Source organism: Apus apus, chromosome 6 (assembly GCF_020740795.1).
Source record: "Apus apus isolate bApuApu2 chromosome 6, bApuApu2.pri.cur, whole genome shotgun sequence".
NCBI classification, from domain to species: domain Eukaryota; kingdom Metazoa; phylum Chordata; class Aves; order Apodiformes; family Apodidae; genus Apus; species Apus apus.
The window spans coordinates 19,322,398-19,339,532 of record NC_067287.1 but is presented as its reverse complement, the minus strand read 5'-3'; the positions used below and the strand labels follow the sequence as shown (position 1 = coordinate 19,339,532).

General features: G+C 35.6%; 1 protein-coding gene across 1 annotated transcript in view; it reads left to right on the top strand.

The window, feature by feature from the left end:
* The window catches only part of LOC127386333 (sodium channel protein type 2 subunit alpha-like), a 75,098-nt gene that overhangs the window by 13,855 nt on the left and 44,108 nt on the right, over positions 1-17,135 (top strand). The window contains exons 4-13 of the mRNA XM_051623208.1: positions 268-584; positions 3,989-4,107; positions 5,008-5,097; positions 6,605-6,733; positions 7,418-7,509; positions 8,374-8,646; positions 8,951-9,014; positions 9,874-10,015; positions 10,164-10,370; positions 13,139-13,438. Coding sequence (XP_051479168.1) covers positions 318-584; positions 3,989-4,107; positions 5,008-5,097; positions 6,605-6,733; positions 7,418-7,509; positions 8,374-8,646; positions 8,951-9,014; positions 9,874-10,015; positions 10,164-10,370; positions 13,139-13,438 — 1,683 coding nt within the window. The 5' untranslated portion in view covers positions 268-317. The remainder of the gene's footprint in view (positions 1-267; positions 585-3,988; positions 4,108-5,007; positions 5,098-6,604; positions 6,734-7,417; positions 7,510-8,373; positions 8,647-8,950; positions 9,015-9,873; positions 10,016-10,163; positions 10,371-13,138; positions 13,439-17,135) is intronic.

The following is a 17,135-nucleotide window of genomic DNA, read 5'->3' as shown; positions in this document are numbered from 1 at the left end:
AGACCAGCAGGAAAAAGCTGAAAAATTATAAAATCTCTAATTAAATTCTGAGCAGTTGTTTTTAACTTTCATTCAGTTTTGAAATACCGTGCCTCTACTTCAGGCCTGGAAAGGGTTTCTGAACAAATTTTTTTGTGGTTGTTTTTTTGCGTTTTTGTTTGTTTGTTTGTTTTTTCTGTATGTTTTTTTTTGGTTGGTTGGTTTTGTTTTGTTTTGGCTTTGTTGGTTCAATCTAGTCGGAGTAAATTATCTAATTTTCTTTTATAGGTAATTCTTATGCAAGAGGCTAAAAGTAATTAAATTTGCAGGATGAAAACATGGCACAGGCACTGCTGGTACCACCAGGACCTGAAAGCTTCCGCTATTTTACTAGAGATTCTCTCGCAGCTATTGAAAAGCGTTCTGCAGAAGAAAAAGCTAAAAAGCCCAAGCAAGAACATACAGATGATGATGATGAAAATGGTCCAAAACCAAACAGTGACTTGGAGGCAGGAAAGACACTGCCATTTATTTATGGTGACATACCTCCAGGAATGGTATCTGAACCTTTGGAAGATCTGGACCCATATTATATCAACAAAAAAGTAAGTGAATAACCTTTGGCACAAAACAGCATATAATTTTCTATCTTAGAAAAGTTTAATCACAAAATATGATGGCTTGAGCCATCAATCCACTAAATGCATAGAAACATCCTTTTGTTTAGCAGAACTGGTTTGTTCTATTCAGTATTGTGACTCCTGCAACTGGAGTTACGTCTTATTTATCTCAGTGTAAGGAAGATATAGCTTCCTTGATCTTGCCTGAACTTGAGAACATGACTGAATTTTCCTGATTTCAATATAGCATTAAGACTGGATATGACAACTGAGGTGTTCCAAGCATGGTTTTGCAGTGGAGATGGTTGTAGATAACCAGGTAGCACCCATCCAAGTTAGTGAAATGAAGAACTGTAACTGTATTTTTTATTTTTCTTTTAGCTATATAACATATGCAATCATGTATCTAAATATGTACGTATAAAATATATATCTATATATGTGCGATATAGAGACTCTTTAAATCTTGGGTCATATGAAAACTGTTGCCTGAGGTGCTTGGGATTGCTATGATAGATTCTGCTGTACAGCTGTCAATTAGAAGTCTGTGGCACACACCACAGCAAAGCTGGATTTTGAAGAAGGAATTGAAAAAAGACAGTTTTATTGCTCTGGAGAGTAATAGACAGTTTCCATACAGAAAGGGCAGAGTCAAGAGTTATATGTTGTGAAATAAAAGTAATTTGCCTGGGTTACATGTGCAAGGCTATAACACAGCTGGACCATTAATGGCATAATTTTACTCCATGAAGAATGTAAACTCCTAAAAGAGGTGTACTTCCCCTTCTGATTTGAATAGTCACACAAAGTTCTCATTTTCACATGATTCGCAAGTCAGGGACTAGGAGACAGAAAGGCTAATTCAAAGAGATCCATTCAAGTAAAGAATTTGCCTCTTGACTATATAAAAGTCAGGATCTGCAGTAGAGTATATGGGTTTTGTTCTTGCAGCAATGATGCATGCAATCTGAAAACAGAATACCATTATATGACTTAAAAGACAAGGAACGAAAAAGTATACTTCCATAGCTGGGATTAGTTGTAGACTGTTTTAAACTCCTCCAGAACCTGAAATAGTAGAGCCTGGTCATAATTGAAAATACCTTACGTCCTGCACATAAAGGTAAAAGGAACAGGTGACAGAGCAGGTTCCCTTCTGTACTCTCAATCAGCTTATTTTTGCATGCTCCTTTAGCAGCATCAAGATGTTTTCTCAGTTCCTGATAGATCTGCAAAGTGTTGTGGGTAAGCAGAGTGAAGAAAGATGAAGGTGTGGATAATCACCCTAAATTCAAAAATCCAGAAGGTGTTTTGTGGACAAGTGCTTGGATTATATTTCCTCGTCTCTCTGCAACAGAGAAGGAAATGGACACAGTTGCTCTGATAATGTCTTGAGGAATCCCAGGCTGCCATCTAGATAAGAAACTTGATTTTGAGCAACTATTAAAAAATTAAAAACATAAAATATTTTCAACTGCAAAGAAACTTACTCTGTTTGTTGGGAAAAAATCATGCCAATAGAGCTCTCAATTTTGTTGCTAAATTTATGATTGCTTTTCAGTCACAAAAGTGCTGTAAAAATCGTGGCTTCAATAATAGGAATGGAAAATAAAACAGGATCCATATGCAGTTGCATAACCTAACAGTTGCCAGAGTTAAATAAACAGTGCTGTAGATAATACAAACATTAACATTAATAAGGAAATGTAAAGAGATGAAAGGTCAGAGAGGGAGTTTTACCAAGGGTTATTTTAATTTATATGGTTTTGGTTATATCAACAGTTCCATGAAGATTCTTACTTACAATACCATTGTGGGCACTAGGCCCTTTCCTTGACTAGCTGCCAAATAATTCAGGAATAAAGCTGCATAAGTAAGTTCAGGGCTAAAGTTTTCTAAACAAGTCTTCTACAAGTGAAGTATCAGAAAACCTGAGAAGTTCTGAGGATACTTTCTAATCTTCAGTGATCAGAAAAAGTAATCAGATTTTTTGGAACAAAACTGTAAGAACTCAGGCAGCTGATGGACTTGTTAGTCTATGAGAATAATTATTAAACCGCAGAATTGTTTGTCACAGGTGACATCTGTATATATGTTACGTACCAGCCTAATGTGCTCAACAGAAAACAAATGGACATCTTAAATGATGAACTGGTCATCCCTCTTCCAATTTATAGCAGAAACTACTCTTAACTATTGACTTGTCAATGCAGGGAAAGCCAAATGTGAATTGGAGTCTGTCTTCAGGCTCTGCCTGGGGACAGGCAACATCTTTCTCCCATTTCTAGCTGGATGAAGGACTGTAGGGCAGAGAGAAAAGCCAGTGAGCGTGAGTCCATTCTCTGTCATCCTTAGTGTTATGCTTTATGTTAATCTGTGAACAGACACCAGCAACACTCTGTCACCTGTTTTCTGTCCCACAGTAGAGGTTTGCTTTCTCTCTTAGGGATGCCAGACCAGATATGCAGTAAAGGCCAGGGATGGGTCAGCATTTTTCTGATCACAGCCAAGTTTTTACAGAGAATGGAAATCAACATGGAGAACAGTGATACTATATAGCTCTGCTGAGACTGTAACAAAGCCTCTATTATGGTAACACAAAGCAGGGCCATTACCATCGAGAAAGAGCAAAAGGAATGAAGAACAGTCATGTCCTGAAGAAATTTCAAACAGCACCAAAGATGCAAGCAAACCTCAAACACAAATACACATTGAATAAAAATGAAAACACTTAGGCAATGACTGCCAACAGGAACAGAATGAAAGTGAACACAAAACCACAGGTTTATCAGGACAAATTTTAAAAGATAGTAACTACCTAAATTTGGTGCTCACATATAGGGAAAATAATAGCAGGTTGTTGAAAATGAAAACAACATTTTTTAAAAGAATTTTTTTTTTTATAGGATTCAAAAATTCTGGCATACATTTGTCTCAGATAGTGCAGAATGATGCAAGCTGGCAATTTATTAATCCTTTTTATTTTTTCACAGATACTTATCTAAAAGAGAAATATAATTGGTAGCCAAATTATTTTAAAATTATGGTTAATTGTTTAACATAATTATGTCAAGTATTTGTTCCAAATGCAAACAGGACTATAGACTTGTCCTTTTGCTATTTTGGTTTTATTTCATTGGTGATGATAATTCCCACCAATTTTGGTAATGTCAGAATTCTGTCCACATGCTGGGAAATTTAGCAAATTGGAGAACTGGATGTGGAAGGCTTAATCCACTGTATTCATAAAAATCAGTTATTTTCCTACTGCGGGTAGACAGTAAAACGGGACTTGAACTTCCCAGGCACAGAATGGAATCCTTTAGGTGGAGGTGAATATATTTATGTAGTCAAAACTGTATTTTTATTTTGTATTTCTTTTTTTTCAGACTTTCATAGTATTGAACAAGGGAAAGGCAATTTTCCGATTCAGTGCCACATCTGCCTTGTACATTTTAACTCCTTTTAATCCCATCCGAAAAATTGCTATCAAGATTTTGGTACACTCATATCCTTTTTTCTAAATGTTGATTTAAGGCTTGCTGTTTGAAACTATTTAGTTACTGAAATAATACTTTTCATATGGACATACAAATGATGTCCAAATGATGTGTACTATGCTATCTACAACATATGCTGATCACACTTAAAAAGCAGCAATATCACATGTGAATTGCAGTATGATCTTTATTCCTACTGAGAGGATTCTCTACTGAACCACCTAAAGCTGCCAGAGTTTAAATATCAGGCTTTACATATAAAAGGAGACCTGATCCCCTACTAAGCCCTGCAGCTAAGGCCAAATTAGTAACAAACCATTGCACTTGAACATATCTAAGGTCACACTTTTACCAAGACCAGCAGTACTATTCATGAACTACAGTCACTTAGCAAGGACAAAAGGGCATGAGTAAAAAGCTGCTTTTTCAGGCATACTTGTTCAGCATTGTGTTTTCAGCATTGGGGTAGGTGTCCTATAAAAGATCCAGGTCAGAACAGAAGAACATATTTTCAAATATATTTCAATCATGTCCAGAGAGCAACTTGGGCATAAACAACCAATGTCTGCCTAAAGATCTTTTAGAATGATCCCCCTGGATTCAATGAGTAAATATGTTTGGGTACCCATTTCATATTTTTACAGACTTAAGGATGTGTTTGAGTTTCATGTAAATCCTAAACCTGCCATATTTATAAGAGTAATGCATTGTGTTACAGTAAGTGCACCATAACACAGCAGATGGCATACCATTTAAAATAGATAAAGTCGTGTGCAAAGCTTTATTTTCAGATTTTATTTAGAATGGCATGCTATTTGTGCATATTTTTTATACAGTTAATAGTTTTAATTATTTCAGTGTTATAAAACTGTCATATTTTTTACTTACATGCCTTGACTAAAATCTACATTATTCAGCATGCTTATTATGTGCACTATTTTGACCAACTGTGTATTTATGACCATGAGTAACCCTCCAGACTGGACAAAGAATGTAGAGTAAGTTAAACATTTTCACTACTTTATTTTTATGTCTCTGTTTTTGTGTGACTCCAAACAAGAAGCATTTATGGAAAGCTGCATGCCAGAATTGGCTTTTCCAGTCATGAAGAATCAAATTCCATGAGATATCAACATCTTTCTGATTTCCTCCTGAATGATTTCAGTGGCTTAAGAGTAATGCCTTGTTCTTAAAAATTATGTCTGAGGAATATCTGAACTTCCACTGTGATGTATAAACATGAGCTCTTGTCCTTGGGTGTTCTGAGCTGGAAACTGGAAAAGGAGCTCTAAAACTATGAATGTACATGTAAAATTATTGCATGTGATTGGTGAGGATAGCCATATATTGCTTGAGAATCCATGATCTTAGCACAGTGGGACGTTCATGGGTTGCTCAATGATGTGAACTCACAAGGGACAGCCACAGCAAGCACACACAACACCCAAGCCACAAAAAACCTCAAAGTGCTGATGAAAGGGCCTTACCTATGAAGAGAGAAAAAGAGAGCTGACAGAAGTAAGGCAACTAGAAAGTATCTCTGTCTTTCTTGTTCTTGGTTATACATGCATTTTTGTTCTCTAACAAAACAGATACACATTTTTTTCTTTGAAATAATACTCTTCATGAAAAACCTGGTTCTAAGCACTTGTGGTTTCTTTCATTCCCTCCTGCTCTCCAAGAGCCACTATTGATTTCTATTTCTTTATCCCACAGCATTAAGGAATCTTACTCTGAATGCTATATTTAGAAACTGCACTAGTATTCACTCATTCCAGTGTGCTGAACAGTGACTATGGCTTGTTAGGGTTGCTGCAGGTCTGAAAGGTGAGCAGTAGGGTAGATTTCCTCTATTCTAAAGGTCTGCACAGACCCACATGGGTCTGAGGAAGTCCCTGCATTATGCTGTTTATAAATTCTATGTTTTTAAATGAATGTTTTGATCCCACACCAGGTAAATTGCTAATCATGCTCCACATCTTCAAGAATAACAGTCTGGGCATGTTTTCTTATATTTAATGATTATTTATGAAATTAACCTGTAGCATAGGCATGAATATAGTTATTCTACAGAACTGATTTTCACAAAACTCTCGTATTTTGACATAAAAAAAAAATCTTCATTTTTCATAACACTTAGAACATCTACCTGATTTGTGAATGAAAGCAGAATGAAGGCAGCCCTGTGAGTGCCAGTGAATGAACATATAAATATCAAAGTCTGAAATGTATGTATAAATACTAAAGTCTGAAATTATTTGTAAGCACAAAAACTGAGATTAAATGAGCCTCTTAGCGAAATAATAGAATATAAGTGTCAGGTTCAAGTTTAATCTCCTGAACAATGATTATATTCTGAAGAGTTTGGGGCAAGTTAACAATTTCCTCCTTTCACTTCTAAATACTTTTCTATTCTTTTCTTGTAAATTATCTTTGATAAAGAATGGCACTGTCTATAAGTGTAAGTATGCAAAAATCCATTATTCCTGCTTTGATACTTTTCAGGTACACTTTCACTGGAATATATACCTTTGAATCACTTATAAAAATCCTTGCAAGGGGCTTCTGCTTAGAAGGTTTTACTTTTCTGCGAGACCCATGGAACTGGCTTGACTTCAGTGTCATTTTAATGGCGTAAGTGGTTCAAGAAATTTTTAAGGTTTTAGGGCATGAAATTAGTGGCAAAAATTACTATAATAAACATACTGATTTAAAAGTATTTAATTTCTGCAACCTGTGAAGTTTAGACACCATATCACAAATATCATAAATCAACTATGGCAGGAGCCATCAGAGAGTGTCAGCCACTAATGAAATTACTCTTGAGGGACACTAATTTCATGTCCTACATTTTTCTGCTCACCAGAATGGAAGCCATCCCTTTGACTTCATGTCTCTATCCTACTACAAACTAATTAGTTTAATTAACTGTTCAAATACAAATCAGTGAGTTTCACTTCAATGAAATATAAGCAAAAACAAAGAAAATAAATAATTATAAAAGCGAGGTGTACTGAAGAAAGGTACATTTTGAAGTATGATTGCTAATATTGCCACAGAGGTTTTAAAGACCCACATAATTAGTATAAGCTCTGCCTCAATTCTGAATAACTCTGATTTAATCCTACAGGTATGTAACAGAATTTGTAAACCTAGGCAATGTTTCAGCTCTTCGAACTTTCAGAGTATTGAGAGCTTTGAAAACTATTTCTGTAATTCCAGGTAAGAAGTAGTTGGTGTGAGGTGTTAGGCCCCTCGTATCTCCAGCTGTTATTTGTGTGCTGTCATTGTGTTTGTGTGTGAACTCCCCTATTACAGATATGTGACAGAGTTTGTGGACCTGGGCAATGTCTCAGCGTTGAGAACATTCAGAGTTCTCCGAGCTTTGAAAACAATATCAGTCATTCCAGGTGAGAGCGAGGTTAAACACCGAGGCTGACTGAAATTCCACTGAAGTCGAATTCACTTCATTTGAGCATAAGTCTTGCTGTTCGCTGCTCATGTTGCCAAAAAAAAACAACAAAAAAAGGCACGGATCATAAGCCTGGATGATGATTCTTTGCCTTTTCAGCATTAGCTTCTTTTATTTTGCAAAATCAGCCTTTGAGTTTAACAGATTCTTGCATGAAACATGAAGTATGAGGCCTATGAACTCATTTTGCTTTGTTTTTCTGCATTTTATTATGACAAGTTCTCTCTTTTACATTGAAAAGGCTTTATTGCTATGATTTTGCTATGATATTGCTAGAATGTTAATTTTTTTCCTTTATTTTACCACTTAAAATTTATATTAGTCTTAAATACAACCAAGTAACAACACAAAATCTGCCAAAAAGGAAATAAATACTGCACACAAAAATTTATCAAATGCAAATTTTTTTTCCCCTCAAAATTACTCGCCATTCTATCTCATACTATCATACTAACAACTATTAAATTGTTGTAAAGTCATATTTAATATTAACTGGAAACTGACTTAGAAAATTAAATGCAGAGAAAAATTAAAGAATAAAATCAAATCTATAGCAGGAAAGCATGACTGATAAAATTTCCTGCTTGAGAATAACATTGCATATTCAGTGTATTGGAACGGCATATTCATAAAAAAATTGAAACTTTTTCTTTCATTCATCTTCACAAGCTCTGAGGCTGCTCATGAAGCTTTACTTTTTGAGAAATAAAAAATATTTTCTTAAGTGTCTGCATGACTTCTTAATTATATGGGAAGGGCAAAGATACTCTTTGATAAATCTATCAATCTTTTCTCTTTGCAGGCTTGAAGACTATTGTAGGAGCCCTGATTCAATCTGTGAAGAAGCTCTCAGATGTTATGATCCTGACTGTGTTTTGTCTGAGTGTATTTGCACTAATAGGGCTGCAGTTGTTCATGGGCAACTTGAGGAATAAATGCCTGCAGTGGCCTCCAGACAATTCTACATTTGAAATAAACATTATTTCCTACTTTAATAGCACAATGGATGAAAATGGTACATTAGTTAATATGTCAGTGAGCACATTTAACTGGAAGGATTACATCGAGGATGAAAGTAAGAATGAACAATATAACTATTTAAAATAAAGTTTTGGCCATAGTATGTAACTATTTATGATCAAATGAAGAATATTAAATGGTTTCTATTTCTGCCTTATGTAGAACTGCTTAGATTCCCTGACTGACAGAGATCAAATACATACTATAAATAAGTGCAATAACTAGAAGGGTTCACAAACAAACCAGAATGATCAGCAGCTAGCCTCTTTGATTTTATTACAATTTATTTTAAATTTATATTGTAGCACTTTCAGATTAATTTGATTTATTCACATACATTTCTAATGCTTTCTACACAGCTCATTTTTACATTTTGGAAGGACAAAGAGATGCTCTGCTTTGTGGTAATAGCTCTGATGCAGGGTAAGACCTTTTTTAAAACCCTCTGTTAGGTTCTGTAGAAAAAGCAATGACATGAAACCTGTCAGTAGCAGTTGCAACTCCATATTTAGAGGTGTTACAGAGCTTAGACTTTTGCTGCTAAACACTGATTTCTTAGTTAAATCAAAATATCTTACTCTCTGGCTAAACAAAATACAGCCTTTTTTCCTGCGTGATTGGAAAATAATGTTTGTGCTAATGATAAAATCTGAACTCTTGTAAAGTCTATTTTGGAGATGTAATCATTTAAGAAAGTGGGATGAAAGTAAAGGTTAAAAGAGAGGAAGACAATACATAAAATATTAAGAAAGCACAGCAGTGACTTCATAGCTCAAGGCCAAATATTTTTTTCAAGTGTAACACTTTTTCGTAACTGGCAAATTCTGCCATACACATGTGCTCAATTGTGGGCCTAAAATTGTTAGCTGAACTCTGACACCTAACTGGAAACAGTGAAGAAGATTGTTAAAAAAAAATCTCAGCATTATGTGGGAGATCCATAGGAGTACAATTGGACTTAGCTAATAAAATTGCTTAATCTCTCTGTAACCTTCAACACATCTTAGCAATTATTTCTGCTAGGAAATTATTCATTTGGAATAAATATTCTAGTTGCAAATTGTGACTGAGCGGAATTTAAATATTTAGGTCATTTCAACCAGTGAGTGGCTGGAAAGCGTATCTTAGTTAATTACTTAGGACTCTTATTTTCTGAATGAATTAAATTGTAATTAATGGATTTCCTGAGGAAAAATAATGTGTATTGTTCCAAAAGATAACAAGTATGTTCTAGAAGGAAATAAACTTATGACTAAGTACTTTGTGTTTGGTTTCCACATAGGCAGTGTCCAGAGGGATATATATGTGTGAAAGCTGGTAGAAACCCCAACTATGGTTATACAAGTTTTGACACCTTCAGCTGGGCTTTTTTGTCACTCTTTCGGCTAATGACTCAGGACTTCTGGGAAAATCTGTATCAGCTGGTAAGAATTTTTTATGACATAAAAATAAACCGCAACTGATATACAAAATTACATACATAGGCTTATTTGTACATGAGCTGGAAGCATAATGCTGTTGCAGTAGCAAAGAATGGTGGAATAATGTATAAATATGCTTTCTACTCTCTAGACACTACGTGCTGCTGGGAAGACATACATGATCTTTTTTGTTCTGGTGATTTTTCTGGGCTCTTTCTACCTGATCAACTTGATCCTGGCTGTGGTTGCCATGGCCTATGAAGAACAGAATCAAGCAACCATGGAAGAAGCAGAGCAGAAAGAGGCAGAATTTCAACAGATGCTGGAACAACTGAAGAAACAACAAGAAGAAGCTCAGGTAATGATGGAAATTTTACTTTCTGAATATCCTTATTCTTATGGCAAGAAGAGAATTAGAACATGCGCAAATTGTGCAATGAATTATCACACAGGTTATAATAGCCTGGAAATAGCCAAAGTAAATCAATAACTAAACAAATCGCAAAAAAGCAAGTTAACAACACAGAGAAAAATGCTACTGAGTTCACCAAAAGACTGTAGAAGTACAATATTTGTGATAAGAATGACCTGGAAACCTGACTTTAAGTAGGCATAGTTCATGATGCTTGTATGTTACAGATCTTATAAACAGCATGAGAAATGCCTAGTCATGGTACTTCTAGTTTACAGTCTGAGTGAGAATTGCCAGGTTTGCTGCACCTAATAGTTATTCACCAATATTCAGCAAATAGAGAGGACTGTAATCAGTATTCTTTTAGATTTCTGTCCAGCAAAGTATTTAAGCATATCCCTAATTCAAGCACACTGAAGTAAATCAGAAATTTATATATCCTTAGAGCAGACTGACAATTTTTCTAACAAAGATATTGCTTCTGAATTCCTTTAAGTATTTTTTGCTTGTTTTGAAAAGAGAAGAAAAATATTTAAATTTATATGAGAAAAAGATATTTTAATACACACTTTTGTGCAAGGTTTTCTTATCTGAAGGTAAAATACATGCAGGAATTCAGTTCTATGAGTCAGACGCCTGTCTAATTTCAGGATTGACTTTCTATTGCTTTTCATCTGGCATATATGCATTTTCAACAGAACTATGCTTATAAAATGCTTGAAAATTAGAATCTTCTATGAAACTGTAGTTTTGGTAGTACTTTATAGCTACTTTCACTAAGTTAGAATTATTCTATAAAGTGCTAATAAAAGTGAAACTTTGCATTTTTTCTTGAAAAGAAATCTTTATGCATGGCCTGTGAAATCTAATTAGCATATTTATATTTTTAGTCATTCAAGCTTATCAGTTCTAAATCACTAAAGAGAAAGCAGAATCCTGCAAAATTCAAATTTGAAAAAAGTTAAATAGCATCAAGGAGTACTTAACAAAAATTATCTGGTATTTTTATCAATGAAAGGGACTAAATCACATTGTAACAAAGAGGGGGACAGAGGTGAAGCTGATTCAGGTTTAGGAAGAAGAACAGAACCATATGAAACAGGGACTACAAGGAAGGCTGGATAAAGGCACTTGAAAGTTGTTACTTTTTAAAAATTGATGGCCATGAAATTAATTATAAGAAAAGCACTATTAAAGTCAATATCCCTTTTGTACATGAAAACATTAGCAGAAAGGATGCATCACAGGGTAAAACATTGAGCTGCTGAACTGGTTGCTGAGATGGAAATGAGTGTGGGACCCATCTGTTCGCCCCCTTGACACTGAACCAATCCATCCACAAACTGAAGTCATCACAGCAGCCTTTGGATTGCTCTGCTTGTTTGATCTTTGGTGTTAGTATTACAATGTAGATGGGTGGTGACTCAGCATTTCCTGCCCTTGTCTCTGTTAGAACATTTGAAGGATGATATGATGATATTCTGAAATCAGTATGACAAGATTTTGAGTATCACTTTTTAAAATTGATAAACACTTCAGAATCCTTGTAATACTCTGTTTAACAGAAAGTCTGTATCAAGTCAATTCACATGGCGTGGGTTGTAACTTGTGGCACAGAATCCATTAATTCACACTATGAGCTTTCAAACTATCTCTGCTTGTGTCTCACCATTCCTGAAATACGTGGCATTGAATATGATATGTTTTGCTGGACAATTACTAGCCATCTTTGTTATATAACTGTAGTCTCTTGCCATTTCTTGTATCTCCTTTTTTTGTAAGCTCACAGCAGCCTATCATCTTCCCAAACACATTTTCCACTGCAAAATTTCATAGCAATCTCCCAGAGAGCTCTTGCAAGGAAAAGTACTGGACATACTCTCAATTCTTCATTTATTTGATGACTAAATAAACCAGTTTCCCTAGTGAACTAAATCAGGCAGGCTGACTACTGTAGTTGAAAGTACTGGCCCTGAGTTCTGGGATGGCTCTTTGCTCCAGTGAGTAATCTCATCCCTTTCCATCAAGAGAAAACACCTAAAAATTTTTTCTTCTCTCTGGCTGCAGCAACAACAGGCAATAAATGAACCTTTGTGCATCTATAAGAAAGACCTAGAGTGCTGTTATAGTGGGAAATGTGGGAAGGGAAACATGAAGATGAAGCCGGGGGGAGGACTTGAAGACACATCTAGAGGATGTGCCTGTTGCCAGTGAAGGTAGAAGGAAAGTGAGGGGAGCATCCTTGCTGTGCAGACAGTGAGGAGAGGCCAGATTCAACTACTTGCATGTTGCTGGTCAGCTTATGATACATTAACTCATATGGAGAATGTTAGGAATTAGTTTTCTTTGTAAGGAGTCAAAAGGGATCAGCTCAATTAAGAGCATGATGAGGGGCTTTCCTTGAAAGAAAATGGACAAGCAGGTCTGACATAAATTTAAAAGCCCTATGTTTACACTTTTCTGACTACCTTAATTTTAGGCTAGTGTCTTGTGCAGCAAGTTTTTAAGGAATAGTGATGCTATTGTTCTGATAAAGTTGATGCCTCATGTAGCTCATGTTGCTAAACAATGAGGAGCAATACAACTCAGTAGTTTAATTTGTGTATATTTGCATTCTTGAGCATGTACAACCAGCAATAATACCACAGTGATAATAGCTTATAAAAGTGTTACTTTTTAGTCTACTAAGAATATCTTACTTTGAAACCTCACAGGCAACAGCAGCAATAGCAGCAGCATCTGTTGCATCAAGAGATTTCAGCGGTGTAGGGGGACTAGGAGAACTCTTGGAAAGTTCTTCAGAAGCATCAAAGTTGAGTTCAAAGAGTGCTAAAGAAAGAAGAAACAGAAGGAAGAAAAGAAGACAGAAAGAAATGTCTGAAGCAGAGGACAAAGGAGATACTGAGAAATTCCCCAAGTCTGAGTCCGAAGACAGTATCAGGAGGAAAAGCTTCCGCTTCTCCACAGAAGGAAGTCAACTGACATATGAAAAAAGGTTCACATCTCCCCACCAGGTACAGCTCTCTTTTTTATTAAATCATGTATGTCTACTCTAATTTGGTTTTGACTGACATTACTGCACCTTTACATATTGGGAGTTATGTAAATGATGAGTTAAGGGAAAAAAATCCACAGTGGTAGCTCCAGTAACAGTGTTACAATTTGATACGGTTTGACCCACTTTTTTAACAAAGAGATGAAAAGAACAAACCAAGGATAATTGTAAACTTAATGAAAACTTTCCTGAAAATGTATTGCTGAAAATGCACCTGGTAGGCTGCAGAAAGAATAAAACACTGTTTGATTAGTACTCACATATTTGCATTAATCAACTGTAAGTTCTCTCTTCTGCATACATTTCAAAACTATACAACTACGGGAATTTTTCAGCAGACCACATCATCAAAATACCCTGATTAGGAAATTTTACACTACCATTAGTTTCTATTGCTTTCCTTAATTAGTGTATTTAAATGGTAGATAATGAGATAAGTACTTCTAGTACTTCACAATAAAGATAAAGTATATAGAGATTGTTTGGGCTTGTATTTATAAGAATTTAGTCATAGTATTCTTTTTAATTCAAAGGTTCTCTTCTGCCATTTAAGGATATCTTTGCTTATTTCAAATCTACACGCAGTCATGGTATTTGTAGAAAAATCACTGAAAATGTATCTCTTCAAAATGATCATGTCTGGTCTCAGCCAAGAGATGACATTTAGCTACCAATACTACTGATGTTTAACTAGCAACGTTTATCCTGCTTAACGTTCATCTCAAGTGTTTCAGTTTACAGACCAGTATAAAATTTGAGATTCAGTGGCAGAAATGCTTCACACTGAAACATATGCACTGAGGGGAGGAAAGCTTAATTTGAGTCAAAGCCTCCATAATTAGTCAAGTATAAGGGATGATGACTGGTCTAAAAAACATATATTTGCATTTCTAAGGAAGTGATGTTTATTATAACTAAGGATGACCAGGTTGTTCTCTGGACAAGAAAGAAATAAAATGTAATAAAACCAAATTATTAAATTTATCTCAACTCCTTTCACTAATATTATTAAAGGGTATTTCCAGTCTGATAAAATGTACTGTTAGTTTTGGGCCAAACTTCTCCAAAAAATCTCTCATCAATTGGAATGAGCATTGAGTCGAGCTGATACAAAGGAGCTGCAGCCAAAACCTCATCCTAGACTGCCCAGTTGTGTCTCACTTAGCCATGCATGTATCTCTCTAAGTGTTCGTAGCTCACAGGTGAGGAAGGTGAGGGACTGGACTGTGCCACAGAAGAGTCACTGACAAAATCTGAGCAGAAATAAATTTCTGACTGCTAGGCCTGTGTTTTAACTACTTGATAACTGGCCTCTTCATTGTCTAGTCTAAATTCCCTGGTGGTCCTTTATATATTTCTGGTTAAGAAGCTGGTAAGAAATATGTTTATATTAAATACATATTTTTGGTACACAAGAAAAACAATTGAAATACAGTAAAGCATTGTGATGTGTACTTGTTCATGCTCAGAAACTCTTAGAAAGTTTTCATCCTGGCAATTTTCATGAAAAAAACGTGATACTACCACAAAAGCTTCCAGTTTAGGAAAGCGAGCCATTTCAAATGGCTTCTGATTACATTAAAATTAAATGTGAATCCATGTTGTAGAATAAATAGTTAAAATCAAGTGAAAATTAATCTTGCATATTACTTAGATTTGAAAGAAGTAAATAGTGCACTAGACAGCAAACAGCTCATCTTGAGACATCGTGAATTACACAGCATGTAGGAAATAAGTGACCATCTGAAATAAATTTGTAAAAATGAATGTAAAATTTTAAAATCCAAAGGGACTTGTATCAAGTAAAAAACCTAAATGAGGATAATTTATTAAGTAAAAACTGTCTTGGCAGTTGTTTTGCAGTTGTAGAAATGCTTTGGGGCAAAAGTTGCCTGAGCGTAACTGAAATAAAATGGAGTTGCCGCACAAGTGGAAGGATCACAGGCTGTGCAACTGGTAAAGGAGGAGCTGGTTTGTCTTATTAACCATGCAGCTGGCTCCCTGGTGAAAAAGGGTGGCAGAGCATGAAACAACATAGTAGAGTCGAAAGGGGAGATAATATGTCCAATCAGCCCCTGTAGAGATTCTGTCTTTTGACACAATATTCCAAGTGCAAGTGTATCATGCAGCCAGCAAGCAAAGCCAAGCATTCCCTTCAGACCTTACTCTCCAGAACCATGCAGACATGTATTTCTGCCTCTACATGTCTTACAATTGCAGCCATTTTGGCTTCTATCTTTTGTCTCAATCCAGCAGGGACTTTGAGAGCAGGCATTACTCCTAGATCCCTTAGGGGCCTGATCCATTTAGCTGTGCTCAATGCATGATAACATATTGGAAAGATTGAACAACAAACAAAACATAGCAGCCATGGAAACATTCTCTAAAAAAAAAAGAAAGGTAGCAATGGTAGTGAGATGAAACTCAGTAAGTATGTGATCTTTTGAAGGACTGTAGGTTGGCCAAATACATTTACAAAGAACTATACAAAGAGATGCAGTAATTAGTTTACCATTTTGTCAGAATTCAGTGTCACGCTCTGTAGCAGCTAGAGCTTTTTTTTCCGGAAAAAAATATCTTTCAGCATAAGCAAAACAACACTTTTACTCCAGCCAAGTTTACATAAATGGGTTATCAAACCCATTTGGCTGATACTCTTCAAGTAACTCAGCCTGAGGCTGATAGCCAGCATAGAAAATTTCTGCCCAAATTACTAAAACTTGGTATAGCTGTAAGAGCAGAAAAAATGCATCTCATAATAGTAAACACCTTCCAGCCTTCATAACAGGCAGTACTACCAGTTCAGCACACACATTAGGTATTAGTATGTATAAATCTGAGTATGCATATACAAAGATACATATATATTGATGGATGTATATATTCAAAGTTTGGTTTCACAGTATTAATATAGACCTATATATTATTATAGCACAGCATTCACTTAATTTATCCTAGGATAAATAATACTGCTGTTACATCTGAGCACCTTCCACCTGCAAAACTAGTGAAAACTGTACAATAATCTCAAACCAGTTTTTTGATGTACCAAGATTCATACAAATGCAGAACTGAAGAAAGCTTCATGTAAGGTTTCTTTTTTCCACAATTAGTACTCCTTTTATTTATTCATGAATGCTGTTAATAAAATATGTAGCAAGGGAGAATATTCCATTAACCAGCTTCTACTGTAATTAAAAGATGAATTACCAACAACCACCGATTTATTTTTCTCATTTGTAAGAGGATATCTTTTGGTAACCGTGTCCCTGGTGAATGCTTGCTTTGAGCTGCCTGATGGCCAAGTGGTACCTTCTGGTAGGTGTGCAGCCTGCCAGAGCCCCTGGAGTGCTACACCCGGGAGTGCTACTAGTCATGTTCACACTGTGCCTCCAGAGTTTCCCCAAACTGTTACCTCTGTTGTCTAGTTTGGAAATACTGCATATGTTGTTCCCAGATTTTGAGGCTGTTGTGAAGAGGGCAGGCAAGTTTTTTACATCAACTTAGACTGAATTTAATACCAAACTTAAGACCACTTCTACCTCTAGCAAATATAATAGAAGACAGTAATTGGTGAGTGTTATTAGTTGTTATCCCTGGGGATGAAGAAGAGGAAAAATAAAAGATTTTTAGCTCTGTCCTCTAAAGGAAGGAAT